The following is a 21,632-nucleotide window of genomic DNA, read 5'->3' on the forward strand; positions in this document are numbered from 1 at the left end:
GGAGAAATGGGGGGGGGTTTCAATGTGGCGCTCGAAACATGTTGCTTTCGTGAATATGAGAGCGTTACCATAAACTGGTGAAATATGGCAACATTCATCAGAAGACTTTTATTTAGATTCATATGACAAATATAACCTCAGCCTTTTAGACAAATATAGCTCAACATGAAACATAGGCACAAGCACAACCAACGTAATTCATTTGGGTCAATCCACAAAATATCCCTAAACCAGTTAATATGGAGAAATAAGATAATAAAGCATCCTTGTGATTTAAAAAAAAAACATCTACAAGAGGACTAAGCAACTAATTACAACGAATACATAATTTTGGATATAAACTGAACTCATGTTATGTCTGTCAAGCAACTGCATGTGTAGGTCACTGAGATCCACCCGTTATAGGAAGACAGAGACACATGCAACAAATCAGTTCCCTGCCATAATACAAAACTAAAAAACAAAAAGCAATGCATCTTTCTTCTCAATTACAAAACCAACATTTAAAAAAGTAAAAACACTGACAGTGACAATATTATGGGTTTACATTTTCTGACCACAATAACAGATTTTCAGATGGCAACAAGTCCAAAAAGCAAAAGCTAAGGCCTTTAACTAAGTGGTGTGATATGACATGAGATTCAGTCCTCGACAATGTTCAATAAGCTGTTCAGCTTGAGCCCGCACGCAAGCTCCTCCTCCCGACTGGCCAATAAAAGCCTATCCAGCTCCTTCAGGCGCTGCGCCATGGATACAGGAGCACCCTTGAGCCAATCGCGCTCTGCTTTCTCCAAAGGATCTTCTGATTCTGCCTCCTACAAAAAAATAAGACATTGAAGAATGCCAATTAAGTCACTCTACTATTGTACTATTCATCGCAAATGCCACAAAACACTTGGGTGAGAGAGACAGTGGCAGTGGTGGAAAAAGTACCCAATTGTCATACTGAAGTAAAAGTAAAGATGCATTAATAGAAAATGACTCAAAAGTGAAAGTCACCCAGTAAAATACTACTACAGTAAAAGTATTTGGTTTTAAATATAAGTATGTATCAAAAGTACATGTAATTGATAAAATATACTTAAGTATCAAAAGTAAAAGTATAAATAATTTCACATTCCTTATATTAAGCAGACGGCATTTTCCTGTTTTTTTAATTCACGGATAGCCAGGGGCACAGTCCAACGCGTAAACAATTTACAAACAAAGCATGTGTGTTTAGTGAGTCTGCCAGTACAAATACCCAAAAAAACTTAAGTAGTACTTTAAAGTATTTTTTTTACTAAAGTACTTTAAAACTACTGGACAGTGGTTACAGCATATAGTGTGTTGTGTACATTGTTATAGTAGCCTACTTGGTGTGTTGTGTTTAACACATGTTCAACAGTGTAAATTCTCAACTACAGTGCCTTCAGAAAGTATTCACAACCCGTGACTTTTTCCAAATGTTGTTGTGTTATAGCCTGAATTTCCTTTGACAGCGGTTACAGTTGTGAGGCTTTCTGGGTAATTGTAAGAGTTTTGCATACCTGGATTGGACAATATTTGCACAATCTTTGAAATTCTTCAAGCTCTGTCAAGTTGTTTGTTAATCATTCCTAGACAGCCTTTTTCAAGTCTTGTCATAGATTTTCAAGCAGATTTACGTAAAAACTATAACTCGGCCACTCAGGAAAATGCACAGCCTTCTTGGCAAGCAACTCCAGTGTAGATTTGGCCTTGTGTTTTAGGTTAGGTGAAATGTGAATTTGTCTCCCAGTGTCTGTTGGAAAGCAGACTGAACCAGGTTTTCCTTTAGGATTTTTCCTGTGCTTAGCTCTATTCCGTTTCTTTTTATCAGAAAAAACTCCCTAGTCCTTGCCAAAGACGAGCATATCCATAACACGATGCAGCCACCACCATGCTTGAAAATATGACAAGTGGTACTCAGTGACGTGTTGTATTGAGTACAAAGTTAATTTCTTTACCACATTTTTTGCAGTTTTACTTTAGTGCCTTATTGTAAACAGGATGCATGTTTTGGAATAGTTTTATTCTGTACAGACTTCCTTCTTCTCACTCTGTCAATTAGGTTAGTACTGTGGAGTAACTACAATGTCGTTGACCCATCCTCAGTTCTCTCCTCTCACGGCCATTAAACTCTATTTTAAAGTCACCATCGGCCTCATGGTGAAATCTCGGAGGTTTCCTTCCTCTCCGGCAACTGAGTTAGGAAGGACGCATGTATGTTTAGGTGGTGTATCAATACACCCAGTCACTACATAGTGTAATTAATAACTTCACCATGCTCAAAGGGATATTCAATGTCTGCTTTTACTTTTACCCATCTACCAATAGGTGCCCTTCTTTGCAAAGCAATGGAAAATCTTCCTGGTCTTTGTAGTTGAATCTGTGTTTGAAATTCAATGCTCGATTGAGGGACCTTACAGATAATTGTATGTGTGGGGTACAGAGATGAGGTAGTCATTCAAAAATCATGTTAAACACTATCATTGCAAACAGAGTCCATGCAACTTATTATGTGACTTGTTACCCCTGAACTTATTTAGGCTTGCCATAACAAATGGGTTGAATACTTATTGACTCAAGACATTTCAGTTTTTCCTTTTTAATTAATTTGTAAAAAATATAATAGGCCAGTGAATTATTTTTTAACCAATTTTAAATTCAGGCTGTAACACACAATGTGGAAAAAGTAAAAGGTTGTGAATACTTTCTAGAGGCACTGTAAATTAGATATCTTTATTTCATTTTCAATTAATGTAAAAAAAAATCAAAAAACATGTTTTCACTTTCTCATTACAGGGTATTGTATCTAGATTGTATGTACTTTCTCAGGGCACTGTAATATTGTGTTTTTTGTGTTTATGTGTGTGTGTACGTGCGATGACAGCCGTACCTGTGTAGCAGTGGACGCACCACCAGAAGTACGGATGGGGGCCATGATGTTAGTTGTGGAGAGCAGGCTAGAGGGCATGAAGAGGGGCATGGAGAGAGTGTCCAAGGGCTCTACCTCTAGCCAACGCTGCAGCTGCTCCTCACACCTCTGGCTGTGTGCCCTCTCCTCCTGGAGACCGTGGAGGACCTTGTGGGGCAGCAGGTCCCGGGGTGAGGGGGTGTGTGTGATGTCCAGAGTGTGGCAGGGGGTAAAGCGGTCTGGCCGATCCACCAGGCTCCGGAACAGCTTCTGTCTGAAGGGAGGGAGAGCTGCAAGGCCTCCTGGACTGGTTCTGAAGAGGAAATTATCAATTTTCGATTATCAATTCGCAGAAGGGAGTATAAGCCAACAGACTCAGGAGTAGATTTGAGAGTGAGAGAGAAATATAGAGGGAGAAAGAGAGACAGAGTAGTGAACCAGTCTCCTGCTTACCCCTGTGTCTCCTGCTGCTTCTCTCTGTGTGTGAGGCTGACCGCCTCCGTCCACTCTGCCGGGGGCTGGAAGCCCTTCAGTCCCTCCTTGGGGAAGTAGACCAGGACCTCTCCATCTTCTGTCACTGCATCTGGAACAGCACCACCGGAGTCTTGGGATTAAGTTTAGCTCTTTACAAATTCCAATGCAATAAAGGCTTTTTAACTTGTTTTCTTGCTTTCTTCATACAATACTTTGATGTCTCAAATCCTGCTGAAAGCTCAGTATATTGTGTCTAGCATAAGGTGCTGCATTTGTTTTTGGTGTGGAAAATGTCACCCAAAGTGCTAGAATAGGCCTTGACTAGAGCAGACAGAGTAGATAAACCAATAGTCATCTCACCGTCACAAACTGGGCTGTCAGGGGGTTGCCAGTCCTTCAGCTTATGGTCTATGCAGAGAGCCACCACCTCGTCCCAGGGGACCTGCTGGAAGGATGGGCCCTCCTCCTCCCAGTGGTCCTGGGCTCCAGCCGTGGAACAGCGCACCCTCTCCAGGAGGTTCTCCAGACGGGACATGAGGAGGGGCTGGCTGTGGCGCGAAGTTGGGATCTGGCCGGCGTACTGGAAGATGGCGGAACACAGCTGGGGCCAGGAGGCTGGGGGGAATTTTATTAATGTGATGTATTAACGAGTAGATAGGAGGGCAATGTATACAGCTGTAATTTGAGCAGCAATAAGGGATAAAATGTTAGCCTGGGTGCCAGTCTGTTTCTGCTCCATGACAATGGAGTAGGCAAAAGCAAAAACAGATCTGGGATCAGGCTACATAAAAGTCGCAAGTCAACAGAATCACACACAAGCACAACTACACAGTCACACACACAAACCAAAAAGCTACCCACCTGTGTTAGCGGGCATGTCCCAGCTGGGTATCTGCAAGCTGACTACAGCCGTCCGGAGCCAGGCCAGGTGTTGGGGAGAGTTCCAACCCAGGTGTGGCACCAAGTCCCGGGTCTCAGGCAGGGCAAACTCCCCCGGAGGCCAGGACAGGCTGGAGAGGTACTGGGAAGACACTAGGTCAGCCAGGAATGCCAGCACAGCATTGTAGAGTTTGATGACAGGGGCTGGGTGTTGGCGCGCCAGCCCTGCCCCCGCCCGGTCCTGCCGGTGGCTGTAGAGGCGGGCACTGAACTCACGGCCCAGCCCGGCCTCCACGAAGTGCACCAGGGTCTGGGAGGAGAGGAGGGAGGGCGCTGGGGCACGTGCCAAGAGCCAGCGTACCGCTTGGCTCACCTGAGGGCAAGCAAACCCCATAAAACAACACATTAGAATACTTCCAATTCAATAAAACTTGGGTTGCGACGATACCAGTATCGCAATATTTTTTCCATGGCAAAAATGAAAACAAGAAACAGATCAAATTCTTTGGTCCCTTAAAAACCAGCTGTAAGATAGTGTCCTATAGCTTGGAAAATAAATAAATGCAACTCTGGATGAAAACATAATGATGTTAGTTTCCAACATTAGGGCTGTTTTCATAAAGAAATTAAATCCCTTTCGTGTTTTGTTTCTTTGGCACGATACTAACGAATATCGCGATACTGGTATCGTCCAGGTCATAAATACCACACCACCCATTTAATTACCTTAGGAGCAATTTAAATAGTTGTATTTTGTTTCAAGAGGGCTGTCCGTACCTGCTCTGAGCCATGTAGGTCGCTGGTGGTCTCTGGGATGTGGACGAACACGTGTTCTGATATCAGACCGTCTTCAACCAACGTCTGGAGCATCAGGTCTAACCAGAAGAGAAGAAGAGGCAGGCAGAGATTTACAGACTTGGTACTTAATAAGGACTTAATTCACAATATGTGCCATTGAGTAAGTAACCACTAAGAAAATGCTGGTGATGTCCAGCCATGTGTGCATGTGTGGTTGGGGTACCCCTACCTTCCTCCAGTTTCTGTGTGTTGTGGGGGCCAGGCACCAATATGGCAAGGGGCAGCGGGCAGTCCCAGATGTTGGCCTGCTGGAGCTGTTTGAGCTGGAGCAGAGCGGAGAGCATGGGCACGTCCTGGTCCTCGCTGCCTGGGCTGGGGGCAGGCAGCAGCATCAGCAGGGCCCCTGTACCCTGGAGCTCCTGGGCCTCCTCCAAATTGGACAGGCCCTCTTCACTCAGTGGGCCCCGAGATGCCTGGTAGGTACAACACACACAGACAAAGTCAGTACAACTACACTGCTGTCAGAAGTGTCCTGATATTTGCTTAGATGGGATTGGTGAATGCATCAGGATGTTAATCCATCAGTATAGAGCAGGGGGGTCTATATATATATATATATATATTTATATATATTTATTATATATATATATGCTGTCCCCAACATAAAAAAATCTTGGTTGACCAAGAGTCGTCTGTTCTTTCGATATATAGACACAACCTATGCTTGAATAAAGTCAACTATATATAGGCTACTGAGCTTGTCTGATGCTTTAAGCACTGCGATTAAAAATCAAGACACACAAATTACTAAAGAGGGAGCAAGAGATCAATATAGCCTAACCAGAAGAAAAAAAACCTGTTCCCAACCCTCCTCCTCTCTCTGCTGCTGGTATTCACAGATTCTGCCATTAAGCTCCTGAAGTTGCCGGTAATAGCTGGTTGCCGACACCAGCTGTCGGCAACCTTTTCCATTTGGAATAACAAGATATTGTACTTCTACTGATCTACGTGCTAGTTATGATTTTCACATGCACATTTTCATGGATCAGATTCATTTATTTTATAATAGTCTTCATATGTCAAAATCAATGTTGTGTGGTTAATAAAAAATTATATCTAAATGAAAATGATACCAATCTAAAATTAACTTTGCCATTGCCAATACGTAAAAATAGCCTACATAAACCAACAAATAAAAACATTGCAGCCTGCAGTTAGAAAATATCCTGATAAAAATAAATATCCTATAAAATCACATTAGCTACGCCTGACTTGTCTGCAAGAATCTTGAAACACTGTATCAACTATTAACTTGGTCCATCCCGATAGTGATAGCAAATATTCTGGGCCCTCAGAGTTTCCAGTAACCCCCGGACAAACAGACACAGCTGTAGACTAATTGCGCAAGGGATAAGAAATAATCAGGTCAGCCTATTTTATGACGTTTTCTCCGGATCAGAGCATGACATTTTTACCCCTTTCATGCCGAGTGATTATCGAACGGGAGAGAGCTGGAAACATTTTTCCAATAGGCTACCTTGAGGAACTATTGTCATTCTCAACGGAAATAAAAACTTGCTATTTGATGCGAAGAAAAAATTACTTTGACAGGCTACACAGTGACGGTGGGTTAAGACAATCAGAAATAGTATCAGATCCCCAAACGAGCACATTTATAGGCCTAGATTTGTACGCAGGCCAGGTAGCCTAGGCCTACTTCTATGCATAAATCAGGTACGTGTAATTACTCAAGACTCTGACAAAAAATACAAAACTGAAATATCACATTTACATAAGTATTCAGACCATTTACTCAGTACTTTGTTGAAGCACCTTTGGCAGCGATTACAGCATCAAGTCTTCTTGGGTATGACGCTACAAGCTTTGCATATCTGTATTTGGAGAGTTTCTCCCATTCTTCTCTGCAGATCCACTCAAGCTCTGTCAGGTTGGATGGGGAGCGTCGCTGCACAGCTATTTTCAGGTCTCTCCAGAGATGTTCGATCGGGTTCAAGTCTGGGCTCTGTCTGGGCCACTCAAGGACATTCAGAGACCCAGTCAGAGGTCCTCAGCGCTCTGGAGCAGGTTTTCATCAAGGATCACTGTACTTTTCTCCATTCATCTTTCCCTCGATCCTGACTAGTCTCCCGGTCACTGCCGCTGAAAAACATCCCCACAGCATCTTCACCTCCCAGACCAAGGCCATTCTACCCCGATTGCTTAGTTTGGCCGGGCGGCCAGCTCTAGGAAGAGTCCAAAATGCTTCCATTTAAGAATGATGGAACCACTGTGTTCCTGGGGACCTTCAATGCTGCATACATTTTTTGGTAACCCTCCCCAGATCTGTGCCTCGACACAATCCTGTCTTGGAGCTCTACAGACAATTCCTTCGATCTCATGGCTTGGTTTTTGCTCTGACATGCACTGTCAACTGTGGGACCTTATATAGACAGGTGTGTGCCTTTACAAATCATGGCCAATCAATTGAATTTACCACAGGTGGACTCGAATAAAGTTGTAGAAACATCAAGGATGATCAATGGAAACAGGATGCACCTGAGCTCAATCGAGTCTGAATCCTTATGTAAATAAGGTATACGTTTTATTTTTTTTATAAATATTTGCAAAAATGTAAAAAAAACTGTTTTCGCTTTGTCATTATGGGGTATTGTGTGTAGAGTGATGAGGGGACAAATGTAATCAATTTTAGAATTACCCTAACGTAACAAAATGTGGGGAAAAGGAAGGGGTCTGAATATTTTCCAAATGCACTATATAACACATTTTCAGTATGGCCCTCTGGATCTCGTTGAAGACCGAATGCAGCATCTGGGCAAAAATGTGTTTTACACCCCTGGTGTAGAAAGTAGTTATTCAACTTATCGCTAGTCTTAGTGGAAAATGTTTTGGTAATGTTGTTTTAGCTCCCACCTTGATGCTGATGTGTACTTTGTGAGTCTTCTCTCCTGCTTCCCTGAGTCCATTGGTGATGCAGAGAGTCCTCAGTGTCCCCTCCTGCTCGGTGTCGTTTGCACTTTCATCTATGCCAAATTTCATCTCCAGCCAGTCTGTCAGGATCCTACAATAAGAGCACAGAGAACACACTCAATAAACACAAGTGTCATCAGAGGTAAAAAGCACTTGGAAAGCATGAGTGACTAGCTGGTGAAAATATGTGTGTGGAGAGAAAATCAAATGTATTTATAAAGCCCTTTTTACATCAGCAGATGCTTATACAGAAACCCAGCTTAAAACTCCAAAGAGCAAGAAATGCAGATGTAGAAGCACGGTGGCTAGGAAAAACTCCCTAGAAAGGCAGGAACCTAGGAAGAAACCTAGAGAGGAACTAGGCTCTGAGGGGTGGCCAGTCCTCCTCTGGCTGTGCTGGGTGGCCAATTGCATCCGGATAAAAATATACAAGAGGCTGCCCCGTTTGAACATACAGTACATGAACATTCACAAAGTTCTGCAAGAAGGACTTTGATGCACCCTGTGGTTAGTAGCAGTATTCTATCAACAAAAAAAAAGTGTTTGTGTAAAAAATAATTAGCTAATTCTGAATTCAGTCCTCACTGGGAAAGCTAAGATTCAGCTGACTTTTCTGCCTCTCCGGCAAATTATTACAGAACTTAATTGGAATACTTTTCATAAACTCTTGCGATTTATTCAGAATTTTATTCACAAAAGGTCTGATGATTTTCGCGATTGACACCATTGGAAAGTTTGAGCCTGTGGCCTTTACCACTGGCAGAGATGAGAGCAAGACAATCTGATTTTGATGTTGTTACCTCTCCCATGACTCTGACTGTGTTTTACAGATCTGTTGTGGATTCCATCAAAAGCTGGGATGAGTCCCATGACATCATGAAAGAGCATTACAGCAAACTGGTTGATGCATTGTATGTGGTCATCTTTGATGCATTGTATGTGGTCATCTTTGATGCATTGTATGTGGTCATCTTTGATGCATTGTATGTGGTTATCTTTGGAAAGGTGAAAAGCTGAATGAGTTTCAGGACAGAAAGAGGCACTCGGAAAGCATGAGACCAGCTGGTGAAAATGGTCAGGTGTGTAGAGAATGGTGGTCCATGCATCCAGTGCCACTTTCAGAAGAAAGTCCTCAAGAAGAAACAGTCGCACAGGCTGCTCCTTATCCTGGAGCAGATGCAGATCAAGAACCACAGGATGGAAGCTTAGGTGCAGAGGCTTCAGAGGCAGCTGTCCATCAAACTGAAGTCACTTTACAGTATTTAGCAGAGCCGGCAAATACATGACACTCTTGGACACAGCCATCAAAGTACTGGTGAGAGTACTTGTATGCTGCACTGTGAGAGGGTGTGTGGAATTCAATGGCAATTACATCTGCCACACTGCATTTAATCTCACCTGTCGGCGATGCTGGCAACACTCTCGTGGTCGCTGGGCAACAGCAGGGTGGCCTTCCAGAAGATTCTGTCAGGTGGGTTAGGAACGTTCTCAACCACCAGCGTAGGCATGTCTAGAGGAGTCCACACTGACTCACTGAAGGGGACACACATATTGTTTGATGTTGTGTTTAATGTCATTGTGAAAGAGTGAGAAGTACACAACAGAGAAGAACTACAATGAAGTAAGAGCGGGGATGATGGCTTACTTCAACAGCTGCTGGTAGTAGAAGTGGACTCTCATCTGATGGATTGCTTCTTTTCTCATCTTTAGCAACCTGGGGACATTACAGAAGAGTCAGAGGTGTGTAAGAGAGCGAAGGAAAGAGGGAAAAAAAGAAAGAGGCGAGGGCCAGAGCAGGGAGGGTAGCTCCAGTACCTGGTGCTGGACAGGGCCATGTAGCCGGCATTTCCCAGGTTGACCATGCCCCTGGCCAGGCAGTCCATAGAAGGCTGTGAGGGGGCACTGGGAGCCAGGGCTTTGAGCTTGTAGCGGGGGTCCACACAGCAGGGGGCGGCAGGGAAGCCCCGCATCTGTCTCTTCAGCTGCCTGCGTACTGCCACCACGTCGCGCCACCTGACGGAGAGAAAGAAATAGGGAGAGGGGGTGAGAGGGAAGCTTACATGTCTTTTGGTTGAGCAAAACCTTTTGTGGAAAGTACTAAGCAGCGCACAGATCCCTCGCCCCTTGTAGGCCTATTCGTCAGGGAAACTGTGAAGCCAGCTGTATAGTCTATTGGCTGCAAAACAATGTGTCTGTTTGCAGCTTTTCATAAAAATCAGGCATAGCTGTTCTTTATATGGCCTAAAATAAATGTGTTCATATGGGCAGAATATTATCTATAGGCTATACCATACCCAATTTTGATCAGTTAGGAAAATAGAACATTTCCTGTCCCAAAAAATGATCTTGTAAAAGGCCGACATTTGGAAGTTTCAATATGACTTTAGAAACGTTGTGATTTTAGAGACACAAATTAACAGTAGCCTATGATTAAAGGGTTAGGCTATACCGGGCTCTCAGCATCATCATTATTCACATCATTCCAATTTAATCAAGTCACAATTCTCAACTTTGGTATTGACATCAGTCAGCAGGCTTTCTGAGCAAGGAGAGAGACAATGTAACCCAAATGTATCCACTACGTGCTTCGAAAAAATATCCTGCCGCATGAAGGCTACGCCTACAGATGGGAACGACCGACTGCAAATACATCTTTCTAGAAGTGAACCGAATATGATCTATTTTTTAAATAATTTTCAGAATTACGGAACTGGTACGATGCTGTCCTGCAAGACTTGGCGAAGACCAACAACTGAGTGGAAGGCTGGCATGGAACATTTTCGGCGAATCTTGGCGCTAACCACCCCACCGTTGGAAGTTCAAGGCATTGCAACAACAGCTGAAGAGGTGAAATGAGAAGGGAGCAGCAACTTGCAGTCATTCCGCCGCCTACTGCAAGCAACAGAAGGATCTGAAGCTACTGGGTTCAGAAGTACACCACGACAGCTGAGAAAATTTTGCGCCGAGCCTTCGTGACATCCATTTCAACCCTTTCAATGACTCCAAAATCCTTATGAGACCAGAACATTAATTGGATGATTTGTTCTGAACTTGTTTTTATGGCGCTGGATTGTCATGTAGCCTACTCTTATTTTACTGTTTTTTGGGGGTTATTTGAAATATATATTTTAGGCATACTTATTTTTGCCCCATAATATTTTGTATTTTGCTAAGCTTTTTTGTTGGTAAATGTTTTATAGTGAATGATTGGTGTAAAACCTAGATAAAATGAAAATATATATTTTTTCATTAAAATACATTGTACAAAATAGATATTGGCTGTTTCTAGCCTTCAGCCTTTATATCACGTACGAACAAATGTATATACAATATTCAGGCCACTACTGAACCAAGTTCTGTAGGCTATATGTGCTTCACGGCTTCCCCGGAAACTCAACGTATTGTAGCCTCACGCGGACGAAAGAGTAGCAGAGGAAGGAGTTCGCTTTTGCCGCAGTGTTCACGGTAAAATATTCTGCGTTATGGCGGTGTTTCGAGAGAAGGAGCCAACACCCAACAGAGAGAGAGGGCAGGCTTTAAAAAGCAAACGTGAGTCTTGAAACTAAAACAGCAAGGACCAGAGTTGGAGAACCTTGATGAAGGGTCTACACGAGTCTGGCGGCCCAACTGTCAACCCAAGCAGTTATAGTTGTCATTCAAATGCCTTGGTTGTACCTCTTAATGTACTTCTGTATGCGCTGTAGCTCCGCCTCCAGGATGTCTTCAACCATGAGGAATATCTCTTTATCCAGGGTCTCCTCCACCAGGAAGCTGCACACCTCCTCAGAGCAGCGCGCCACACATGCTGCCTCCTCCTCCGTGGCTAACCTGACACACAGATACTGTTATTGAAAATGACTTATGTCTGGTGGCTACTGCACGTCGACAAATACAACAGAGACCCAACAGTACTGCACAGGTGCATATACACGAGGGAGAGACAGCACCATGATTATGGGGATAGTGGTGGATATGGAATCAGGAATGTGAGTTTTGAGTGTAGAAGGGCAGCTCACTGGATCTCGGAGGCAGCAGTCTCCTGGATACACTCGGTCAAGACCTCTTGGCTGATCTCAGAACAGAGAGAGTCACTAAACTGGGCCAGGAAGACTTCGTGCTCCTGCTTTCTCCTGCCAAGGAAAAGAGGGAGCGACATGGATAATGAGTTGGAAGACATTGGACTAGAAGTTGGATGTGGAGTTACATGTTAACAAGTCAAAACTTGGACTAAGTGATTTGTTAAACTTCTGCTTCCAATGTATGGTTAAGAAAGTGAGAGACTAATAACATAATACACGCCATTTAGCAGACGCTTTGATCCAAAACGACTTACAGTCACGCGTGCATACATTTTGCGCATGGGTTTGCAGCTAGTGTTAGGATTGAGATCAAGGTGTTTCAGAGTCTCTGACCAACCTGGCTTCCTCTATCCTGCGTTTTTCCTCGGCGAGTCTCTCTCGCTCTGCTTGGATCTCGGCTATGGACACCTCCCGGAGCATCTGCTCCACCACCTCGCTCACCACCGCCTCCATGTGGCCACTGCTCGCACTGCAGCGAGACAGAACAACAAGGCATTGGGTATCAACGTGAAAGGGGATGTTCAATGCTACTCCTGATGTGCCACAGTGTATGCAATCATAAGTCAGTCTTAAACAAGCAAATCAATAACATAGCACTCACCCGAGAGCGGCTGCAGCGTAGTCGGCCCCGGCGCTGGCAACCTCCTGCACCACCGCCTCCAGCACCTCCTCCACCACGCACTCCAGTTCTGCCAGGATGTCCTACGGCAATAGGATGGACAGAAAACATGAGTCATACGTACAGGGGGGGGGCACATCTCCTACCCTTCTGCTGACTTTCATACACATCTAGAGGCAGAGCCTAGAGCTATGACCAAAAAGGAAGCAGCAACGATCTACCAACATTCTCAACCCACCATTTTTTAAATTTAACTAGGCAAGTCAGTTAAGAACAAATTTTTATTTACAATGACGGCCTACCCCGGCCAAATCATAACGACACTGGGCCAATTGTGCACCGCCCTATGGGACTCCCAATCACGGCCCGGATGTGATACAGCCCAAGTTTGAACCAGGGTCTATAGAGATGCCTCTAGCACTGAGATGCAGTGCCTTGACCACAGCGACAATCGGGAGCCCATTTGGGAAACACTACCACTAAGGCAAGCTAGCATCAACCCACTAGGGGTTTCTCGCTCTCTCACCTCGTCAGAGTAGATTGGCTCAGGTTTGGGCGGGGGCGAGGGGGGTCTGACAGGCTGGGTCTGGGCAACATCAATGGGCTGGAACAGCTGCTGTTGGAGATCTGCTGCAGGGTGAACCTGGACAGTGGGTTGGGCGGGCTCTGGTTCCCCTGTCTCATCTGTGCCCTGCAATGGCTGGGCAGGCTCGGTGGCAGTGACAAGGCCGGGGTACGGTGGGGGAAGATCCCCGAAGAGTCGTGGCTCTGCCAGCAGCCTGACGGGTTTGTTCTGCGGCTGGAGCTCAACCTCCGGCTGGGCCTTGACTTCTTGCTTCTGCAGGGTGAAGGCTGGCACTGGGGAGAGTAAAAAAAATAAAAAATCTCAGTCAGAATGAGAAAGATTACAACACAGCAGGAATTGTAAAGAACATGGACGCCCCTCGTACCTGTGACATTGAATCATTAGCTCAAGACTACCAACACAAACTATTGAACATTTTATCAAGGGTAGCAACAACGGCAGACAACTCTAGACACCATGACAGGCTAAATAAACAATGTCAGTAAGGGCTGACATCAATCTATGGGCACAGTGGCTCTACAGGCCTCTAAAGTTTAGCCATCTTGAACTGCCATGGCTACCATACCCGTTACAGCCACCGGGCTGCTCCTGAAGACGGCAGTGAGCGTTGGTTCTGCCAGCGGACCCTCCCCGCAGTACTTGTTGTGGGCGTCGAAGCTGCAGACGGGGGAATGTTGGGGCGGGTTGGGCAGTGGTCCTCCGTTTACCACCTCCCCAATCAGCACAGACCTCTTGGCCATGATGACGTCTGACTTCACTTGGGGCAGGTTCAGGTCTGGCTCTTGCCAGGCCGTGCGGCTCAGTTCCACCAAGCTGTGGGGTCAGGAGGTCAGGGGACATCAGAGAAGGAAGTCTGTTGCTTGATGACAACAATTACCCAATTAAACATTGAAAAGTGACTATAGTGATTCATCTTCAGATTTTTTTTATTTTTTTATATGAATATTTTTTTTAAGGAGCAATTACCAGTTGCTACATCCATTGTTGGACTTAGAAATGAACAATATGTACCCATTGATTCTTGAAGAATATAACTTGTAAATGCCTCATGAGCTTAGTTCAACTGTCGTACCCCATCAAAACGCACACCATCAGAAACTCTGCGTTTTAAATCATTTCACCTGTGTTTTATATTGACAGTCAGTGTTTTTTTGCTTCAATAGGAGCGGTCAGGGGCGTGCAACTATAGTTTCCGTTAACACCAAATACATTAGTGCAACACATTTGGCAGAAAATAGCTTCATTTTCTTGAGAAAAGTGCAACACTATTTGTCTAGCAGCCACACTTACATAAATTAGCTTACAAAAATGATGCATGGCCATCCTATTTGTAATGTTTATCATAGAAAAAATGTAGCCAGCTACATTTCCTAATGTTTTGCTTGAAGTTAATCTTGCATTTTACCAGATAAAAATACACAGAGAAAAGTTGGTACAAAGTCAGAGAGCCTTCTGTAGAAGCAATGCCTGTTCGTGAATGTGGGAATGACGACGAGTGGTGAAGAGCAACTGAAGAACAGAATTTGTCTGAAGCAATCAGAAATTACAATAAGAAGCATTTTAAATCTGTGTTTACTCCAATGTTTGTAAACAACCACTATATGAGGAAGGTCCTAAAAATTGTCAAAGACTCCAGCCACCTTAGTCATAGACTATTCTCTGCTACCACACGGCAAGCGGTACCAGAGAGCCAAGTCTAGGTCCAAGAGGCTTCTAAAGAGCTTCTACCTCCAAGCCATAAGACTCCTGAACACCTAATCGAATGGCTACCCAGACTATTTGCATTGCCCCCCCCCCCCCCTCTCCTACTCTCTGTTGTCATCTATGCATAGTCACTTTAATAACGCTACCTACATGTACATATTACCTCAACTAACTGGTGACCCCGCACATTAACTCTGTACCGGTACCCCCTTTGTATATAGTCTCGCTATTGTTATTTTACTGCTGCTCTTTAATTACTTGTAACTTTTATTTCTTATTCTTATCCATATTTTATTAACTGCATTGTTGGTTAGGGGCTCGTAAGTAAGCATTTCACTGTAAGGTCTACAGCTGTTGTATTCGGCACATGTGACTAATACAATTTGATTTAGCCTCAAAACATGGTTAAAACTATAATTTTTATTTCATGGATAATATCAGTTTCAGCGTTTTCGCAAAACAGAGGTGCGAGGTACTCTTTGTTACTGTTTCTAATGCTGATTGCCGCTTTAAAACACTGCCCCTCTGGGCCCTTTACTGTTGTGAAGATGTTACATTTCAAGCAATACATGGAGGTGCAACCTGAACATCAAATAAGAAACGTTATTTTTTGTTTTCTGTATGCTACAGGTTTTTTTTTCTTCTCTCCAGTAAATATGTTGGGTGCATATATTGTATTAGACAGGTACTGGTACTGACCCGCCACTGACGTTGAGGCCGAATTGCTGGATGAAGTCTGTGGCCTCAGCAGCGTCTTCGAACATGAGCATGCGCACCAGATCCTCCAGGGGGAAGATGGTGGACCTCTGAATGCCCACTGTGTGGGCGTTATTCAGGGTCCTCAGGGCCTTGCCCCTCACCTACACACACAGGAATGCATACAAACACATAGGCACGTACACAAACGTCGATCAATTCCCAAGGGGCAACCAGTTGGGACGTGACCCTCATTACTACAGGTTCAACTTCCTACTACCTTTCAAAGCTAACTACAGACCCACTAAAAATTACATGGCATGTAAGGAGGTATGTTATTAGGGTAGGTGGCGTTTATTGCTGACCTGGTTGAAGTATCTGTGCAATAGGCAGCCCGCCAGGTAGGAGGCAGACTTCACCAGCTTGAAGAAGCGTACGAAGTTGTTGCTGTTGAGAGCTGCGAATGCCTGCACTGCAAACTTCACCTCTGGAGAGTTGCGCACCTCGTCCCTGAACTGCTGCACCTCACTGTGTGGACCACAACAAAAGAGAGCATACTCACAGTCAGAGTGGAGGATAAGGGTGGTGTTTGAAACATTAAAACAAAGACAAGCTTACAGTTCATCGGTAGTATGTTTCCAAATGGAGAATAACTAGGGTAATGTCACAGCCGTAAGAACAAAACAGAAGAAAATGGTCCATAACGAAGGGAGACTGGGAGGTAAAACTGACCAATAAGAGACACTTATTACCTTCTTCCGTTACAAAATATTTTGCTACATTGTACCCTAATAAACACGACCCAATCATTGGCGAGTGACTGACCGGAGGACGTCCCCAACGTCTAGTTTGAGAAGCACGTTGTACTGGCGGAACTCAGCCTCCTGGGGGCAGTAGACACCCCTGGTGGACAGGTCCTGGTACATCTCCTTCAGGCTCTGCAGGCACTTGGTCATGTTCTCGTTGTTGATCTTGGCGTCAAACGTCATCATGTGCTCCTGGCACAGGTGGTGGGCACAGTGCACATGGAAGCGGGTGCACTTCTCGATCAGCGACACCGTCAGGGGGTCGCACAGGTGCTGCTGAGTGATGTCCTGGGAGGAGAGGAATAGAGTTAGCATAACTCCAACGGACAAAGCCCCTCAGAACACAGCAATGTGTTATGAAAACTTATTCATAAGCTTTTTTTTTTCTGCTCTCATCTACTCAGCACTTTACCATTCCTTTAACTTGCCTAGTTAAATAAAAAAAAATACAAATTGTGACACCGATAATAAACGATTAAAAAAACAGTACCAGCTAGCTAGCTAACCAACAGTAGCTGTGTTTACCTTACGGATGCCGCGGGTCCTGTTCCACACAAAGTCGTACCAGTCGCGGTAGTTGTCGTGGCCCTGGTCCATGATCTGGGTGACGAGGTAGTCCATGGTCATGCTGAGCACGGGGAGGGGACGCAGCTCATAGGGGAGGGGCTCCTCCTGGTCCGCCGACGATCTGCTGTACTCCTTGATGGCCGCCACGTGGTCCACCTGGACAGGAAGTGGTTACGTCTCATTATAAAATGTATAAACAAGGTTGATTTCCTTTAACTGAGACGTTTGGACAGGAGTATATACCACTCACAATGTCAAGCACTTGGGAGTTTGAGGACATATCTAGATAAATATCCTACTTATCAAAATCATCATTATTATGATTATCATATGCCATCAAGTGGAACTTCTCTATTGATGACAGGGTGGTGTACTTTACACAACAGTAGCACAGGTGCAGTATACTTGCAAAATGTGTGCCTGAGAGAATTTGTGTGTTTTGAAACAGGGATAGAAGAAATAGCTTTACCCTCTCGGTGTCTGGGACGACCTCAAAGCAACTGAGCTGGTTGCGTGTCTCCCTCATGTAGCGCTCCTTCTCAGGGCACATGTCCGGGCATGTCCCCACAAAGAAAGACAGCTCCAGGTCTGTCCGTTTGGGCCGCCCTGCACATTGAACAACAGAACCAGTCAGCCACTACAGACCAGATTTTTATTTAATTTGTATTATTATTACTTTAATTTCATCGTTGTTGTTATGCCAACAGTCAAAGAAATCAACATTCAGCTCTTTCTTTCATGTCAACACTTGGCTTCATACAAAAAATGCAGGAAAGTCAATTCAGAAGTGCATGGCCAGTTCCAGGACTGCATGTCAGACTGACAGCTCTACTATACCTACCAGCTCGCAAGATCTTGTCCCTCTGCTCCAGGAAGCGGTACTTCTCCTCGGCTGTCTCAGCCACCTGGCCAATCAGGTGGAGGAGGGAGGAGGGCACTGGGCGCTCAGAGCTCTGGCCCTCGGAGCTGCTGTCCTGCTGGGGCTCGCTTTCAAATTGCAGGGACTTGGCTATGGACGGCTTCTTCACTGGGGAGCTGAGAAACAAAGTGTCTTTTTATTATCTGACGTCACATCCTGATGTGTTTAGAGATTAACTCTAGTCACCTACGGCTAGCTAACACCCACAGTTATTCCCCAGTTAATAAGCCTCGAAAGTATCTATTATCTTTACAGTATTAGTCGTATGTTTCCACATGCATTTCAGGTTATAAAAGCACTTCACAGAAACTAGAAGTCTGGCCCAGCTAGCTGTGAGGGGGAGCCAAGGTTACCTCCTGCTGAGGTTGATGGTGCTGCTGAGGGCAGGGGCTCTGGGGAGTGGCTTCCTCAGTGGAGAGCAGGACTGGAAGCCCCCCAGACTGGTGTTTGAAACCTGGTTGTCCCCGTCTTCCTCCTTTCCCTCTGGGGCTCGATCGCCTTTCTTCCCCGGGCCTGACACAAACACAGAAGGAGCAATACACACGAGCACGCACACACACAATCAATTTCTAACGACAGAATGGCTTCAATCAAGGTGCATAGAAATACAGGGGCAGCTGATCAAGAACTTGACAGTAGGCTACTTGTCTGTCAAATGATTTCCCTTAGATAAGCCTATTAATTGCGTACTAAACTAGTAACAGTAATTTGGTCTGTATTGTCTGTCTTAACTCTGCAAAATAGGAGGATGCAGCCACAAGGACTTACTGTGTTTCTTTCTCTGCCAGAAGATAGCAATTTCCTGTCTGTGCAGCATTTTACCCTTCTTCTTTGCCTTTGCTGCTGATGCCTGAAAGGTATCACAGACGTTTGAAAACAAACAAAAAAATATTCTCAGTTAAATTCAGCACAAACATGTAACATGTAACGGAACTGAGAATCCCCAAAAGCGTGTCAAGTCGCCTCTGTTGTCTGTAGAGTGTGTACTCACGTGGTCTTGGAAGTGGACGATAGCCAGGTTCTTATGGGGTCGGCAGTAGACCCGGCAGACTTTCCCGAAGCGGCCAAAGTGCTTTTCTATGACGTTCTTTTTGTTGAGGCTGAGTGGGATGCTCTTGCACTGGAGGATGGTGGCGTCGGTGGGGGACATGCCCCCCAGGCTGTCCGTGCTCTCGCCGCGCTGCCTTCTCCTAGCTGGGGTCTTGGTCTCAGCGTCTGGGTCGGGGGCTTCCACCGAACCTGGAGGAAAAGGTGAGAAGAAAATCAGCATGACAAAATCTGATACACATTAAACATTCTACTTAAAATGTTGGTTAACAGCAAGTAAGTGTTTTACTTCATTTTCATGACGAGGACTTACCAGTCACCTCTGCTTTCTCCAGAACCTCTCTGGTGGGGGCCTGAGCACTGGGAGGAGTAGCAGGTCTGAGACTGATCGGAGCTTGTGTGTCTGCTCTCTCCCCCTCCCCCCATCCTGGAGGCTGCTGCTCCTCCTTCACGGGGTCCCTCCTCACTGAGTTGGCTGTGGATTTCATTATGCCACTCATTGCCCTGGAGAAGAGTCCACCCACGGGGCCGCGGGAGGACCTCAGGAGAGGCCGTTTCGAGGGGTGTCTGGGTAGGTCAGCTCTGGCTTCAGCTTGGGCGTCCTCTGATTGGGCAGGCTTCCTTGGAGCGGCTTTGGGACTCACTGGCTCCTCCTTCCGCTTAGTTCCTTTTCCAAGTCTCCCAAACACTGTCCCTTCCCTGGTGCTCTCCTCATCGCCAACTTTCTCCTCGGCTAAGGCCTCGGTTTTGAGGTCTCCGAATGTAGAGGTCTGGCCGAAGCTGACTCCTCCAAACAGGGACATCGGGGGCGCGGGCTGGGACTGGAGGACTTTGGTAGAGAAGCTGAAGGAGGAGGGGCTGCTGGGGACCGGGGCTGGTTGGGGGGCGGCGGTGCTGGAACTGGAGTTAGTGCTGGATAGAGTGGATGGCTGTGAGAATGTGAACTGCAGGCTCCTTCCGGAGCCTATGCTGAGAGGGTCTTTCTGGGCCAGGCTGGTAGTGGCAATGGAAGCGGAGATGGAGGGGGCCACCGCCGGCTGGGAGAAGCTGAAGCCAAGCGGGCCACTCTTGGCTCCGGTCAGGAGAGAGAAGCCTGAGCAGGCTGGTCCACTGCTGTCCTTGGTGCTGAAAGAGGGCTGGGTGGTGGTGGCGCCACCGAAGGGCTGCTCGGATGCAGCGGCGGGCTGGGGGTTAGCCGGCTCTGGGCTGGCACTGAAGATGGGCTTAAACAGCACCTCGTTGGACGGCTTGAAGCTGAATTCTGACGTGCTGAAGCCTCCACTCTTGACAACACTCTGAGCTGTAGCAAAGGAAGTGGTGGTGGTGCTGGGCTGCGGCTGGCCAACGTGCGACTGGCCAAAACTCAAAGGCTGTGCTGACCCTGCGGTGGTGGTAGAGGTGGGGCCAGAGGAAGCTTGGGAGATCCCAGAGGAGAGGCCGAACGCCGGGGTCTGCTGCTGCCCGTATGCAGGTGGCTGCCCAAAGGCAGAGCTCTGTCCAAAAGCAGGCATCTGTCCAAACCCAGAACTCTGACTCTGTCCGGTGGCCTGACCATACGATGGCGGGGGAGGACCACTAAACCCAGAGCTACCCTGCCCCAATGAGGCCTGACCAAAGGTTGGAGGCTGACTTATTGAAGAGAATGTCGAGGTCTGCCCTGACACCTGACCTAGTCCTCCACTTTGAACAAAAACAGAGTCTTGTCCAAGCGAAGGCGTCTGCCCAAATGCCGGAGACTGACCAAAGACTGACGGCTGACTGAAGGCAGACGGTTGCCCAAATGTTGCAGTTTGCCTAAATGCTATATTCTGTGGAGGGTTGGTGGAGCCCTCCTGTCTGAAGGCCTGGAACATGCCACCAGTCTTGTTAGTGTTGCTGGGGGCCTGGAAAGCTCCTCCCTGCTGCCTCCCAAACAGACTGTTGGGGTTCATGGTGGAAATGTCAGAATAGTCTCTATTGTACTCAAGGGCAGTCACTTAATCACTTAAACTCACATAAGCCGTCCAAGAGGCCAGGTTGCTGCAAGGCATGTTGAGGAAAGTGTGTGTTCCTCTATTTGAAGTGTCTTCAGTAAAGCATCATTGAGCCTGAAAACAAGCAAAGTAAACATCAGCATGTTGATGTTATATAGCTAACTTAACATGTTATCTAACGTGGTTTATGTTAACGTCTTAATGTTATCTAAAAGAAAATATACTAATGTACACGTAATTCAGCTTCAAATACTATGTAAACACTTTAATGGCGTACTTTACATGTAACTAGCTAGTTAGTTAACATGTTGTGACTTGGAAAATGTTAGCTAGCTAACGTTAGTTACATCATGTAAACCTAGCTAGCTGACGTTTAGTTTGTTAGCGCGCTAGCGAATTTACGTCTTTGATAACGCTAAAACGTTCGGTTGCTTTTTATAATACAGACGGACTTTACCTTTATATTGTTTCAAACAAGATAGCTAGTGACCTACTTTTTCAGTATTCCCCTATGCTCATCAATTTGAATAGAAACTTGCTGACATCCGGTTCCGGTCCAACTTATTTAGGCTCCTGGATT

The 21,632-nt window shown here is 45.7% G+C and overlaps 1 protein-coding gene across 3 annotated transcripts; it reads right to left on the minus strand.

Moving 5' to 3' along the window:
- Positions 1–93: 93 nt before the first annotated feature.
- On the minus strand, positions 94–21,622 carry mcm3ap (minichromosome maintenance complex component 3 associated protein). 3 transcript variants are annotated; one of them, XM_029703480.1, is made up of 28 exons: positions 21,547–21,622; positions 19,393–21,166; positions 19,024–19,271; positions 18,801–18,882; positions 18,386–18,545; positions 17,955–18,148; positions 17,583–17,719; positions 17,072–17,269; positions 16,566–16,834; positions 16,106–16,268; positions 15,744–15,904; positions 13,906–14,153; positions 13,281–13,612; positions 12,737–12,837; positions 12,473–12,604; positions 12,073–12,186; positions 11,732–11,884; positions 9,872–10,069; positions 9,702–9,770; positions 9,455–9,589; positions 8,000–8,147; positions 5,298–5,541; positions 5,048–5,145; positions 4,253–4,643; positions 3,752–4,006; positions 3,371–3,521; positions 2,900–3,230; positions 94–815 (listed from the first exon to the last, which is right to left on the minus strand). In XM_029703480.1, exons 2-28 carry the CDS (start codon positions 21,008–21,010, stop codon positions 642–644), a joined length of 6,504 nt encoding a protein of 2,167 aa, XP_029559340.1. In that variant the 5' UTR covers positions 21,011–21,166; positions 21,547–21,622; the 3' UTR covers positions 94–641. The 3 variants fall into 3 exon arrangements, with proteins under 3 accessions (XP_029559340.1, XP_029559341.1, XP_029559339.1); XM_029703481.1 differs by having other exon boundaries at positions 3,371–3,500; positions 21,510–21,589; XM_029703479.1 differs by having other exon boundaries at positions 21,510–21,589.
- Positions 21,623–21,632: the final 10 nt, after the last annotated feature.

Source organism: Salmo trutta, chromosome 20, assembly GCF_901001165.1.
Source record: "Salmo trutta chromosome 20, fSalTru1.1, whole genome shotgun sequence".
NCBI classification, from domain to species: Eukaryota; Metazoa; Chordata; class Actinopteri; order Salmoniformes; family Salmonidae; genus Salmo; species Salmo trutta.

Bases quoted from the DNA above. Each gene is read 5' to 3' on its own strand.
- mcm3ap (XM_029703480.1), bottom strand. From the start codon at position 21,010: ATGAACCCCAACAGTCTGTTTGGGAGGCAGCAGGGAGGAGCTTTCCAG. The intron at 13,613-13,905 runs GTATGGTAGCCA...TACTCTCCCCAG, and splicing joins CAGCCCGGTGGCTGTAACGG to TGCCAGCCTTCACCCTGCAG. The intron at 11,885-12,072 runs GTGAGCTGCCCT...TCTGTGTGTCAG, and splicing joins ACTGCTGCCTCCGAGATCCA to GTTAGCCACGGAGGAGGAGG.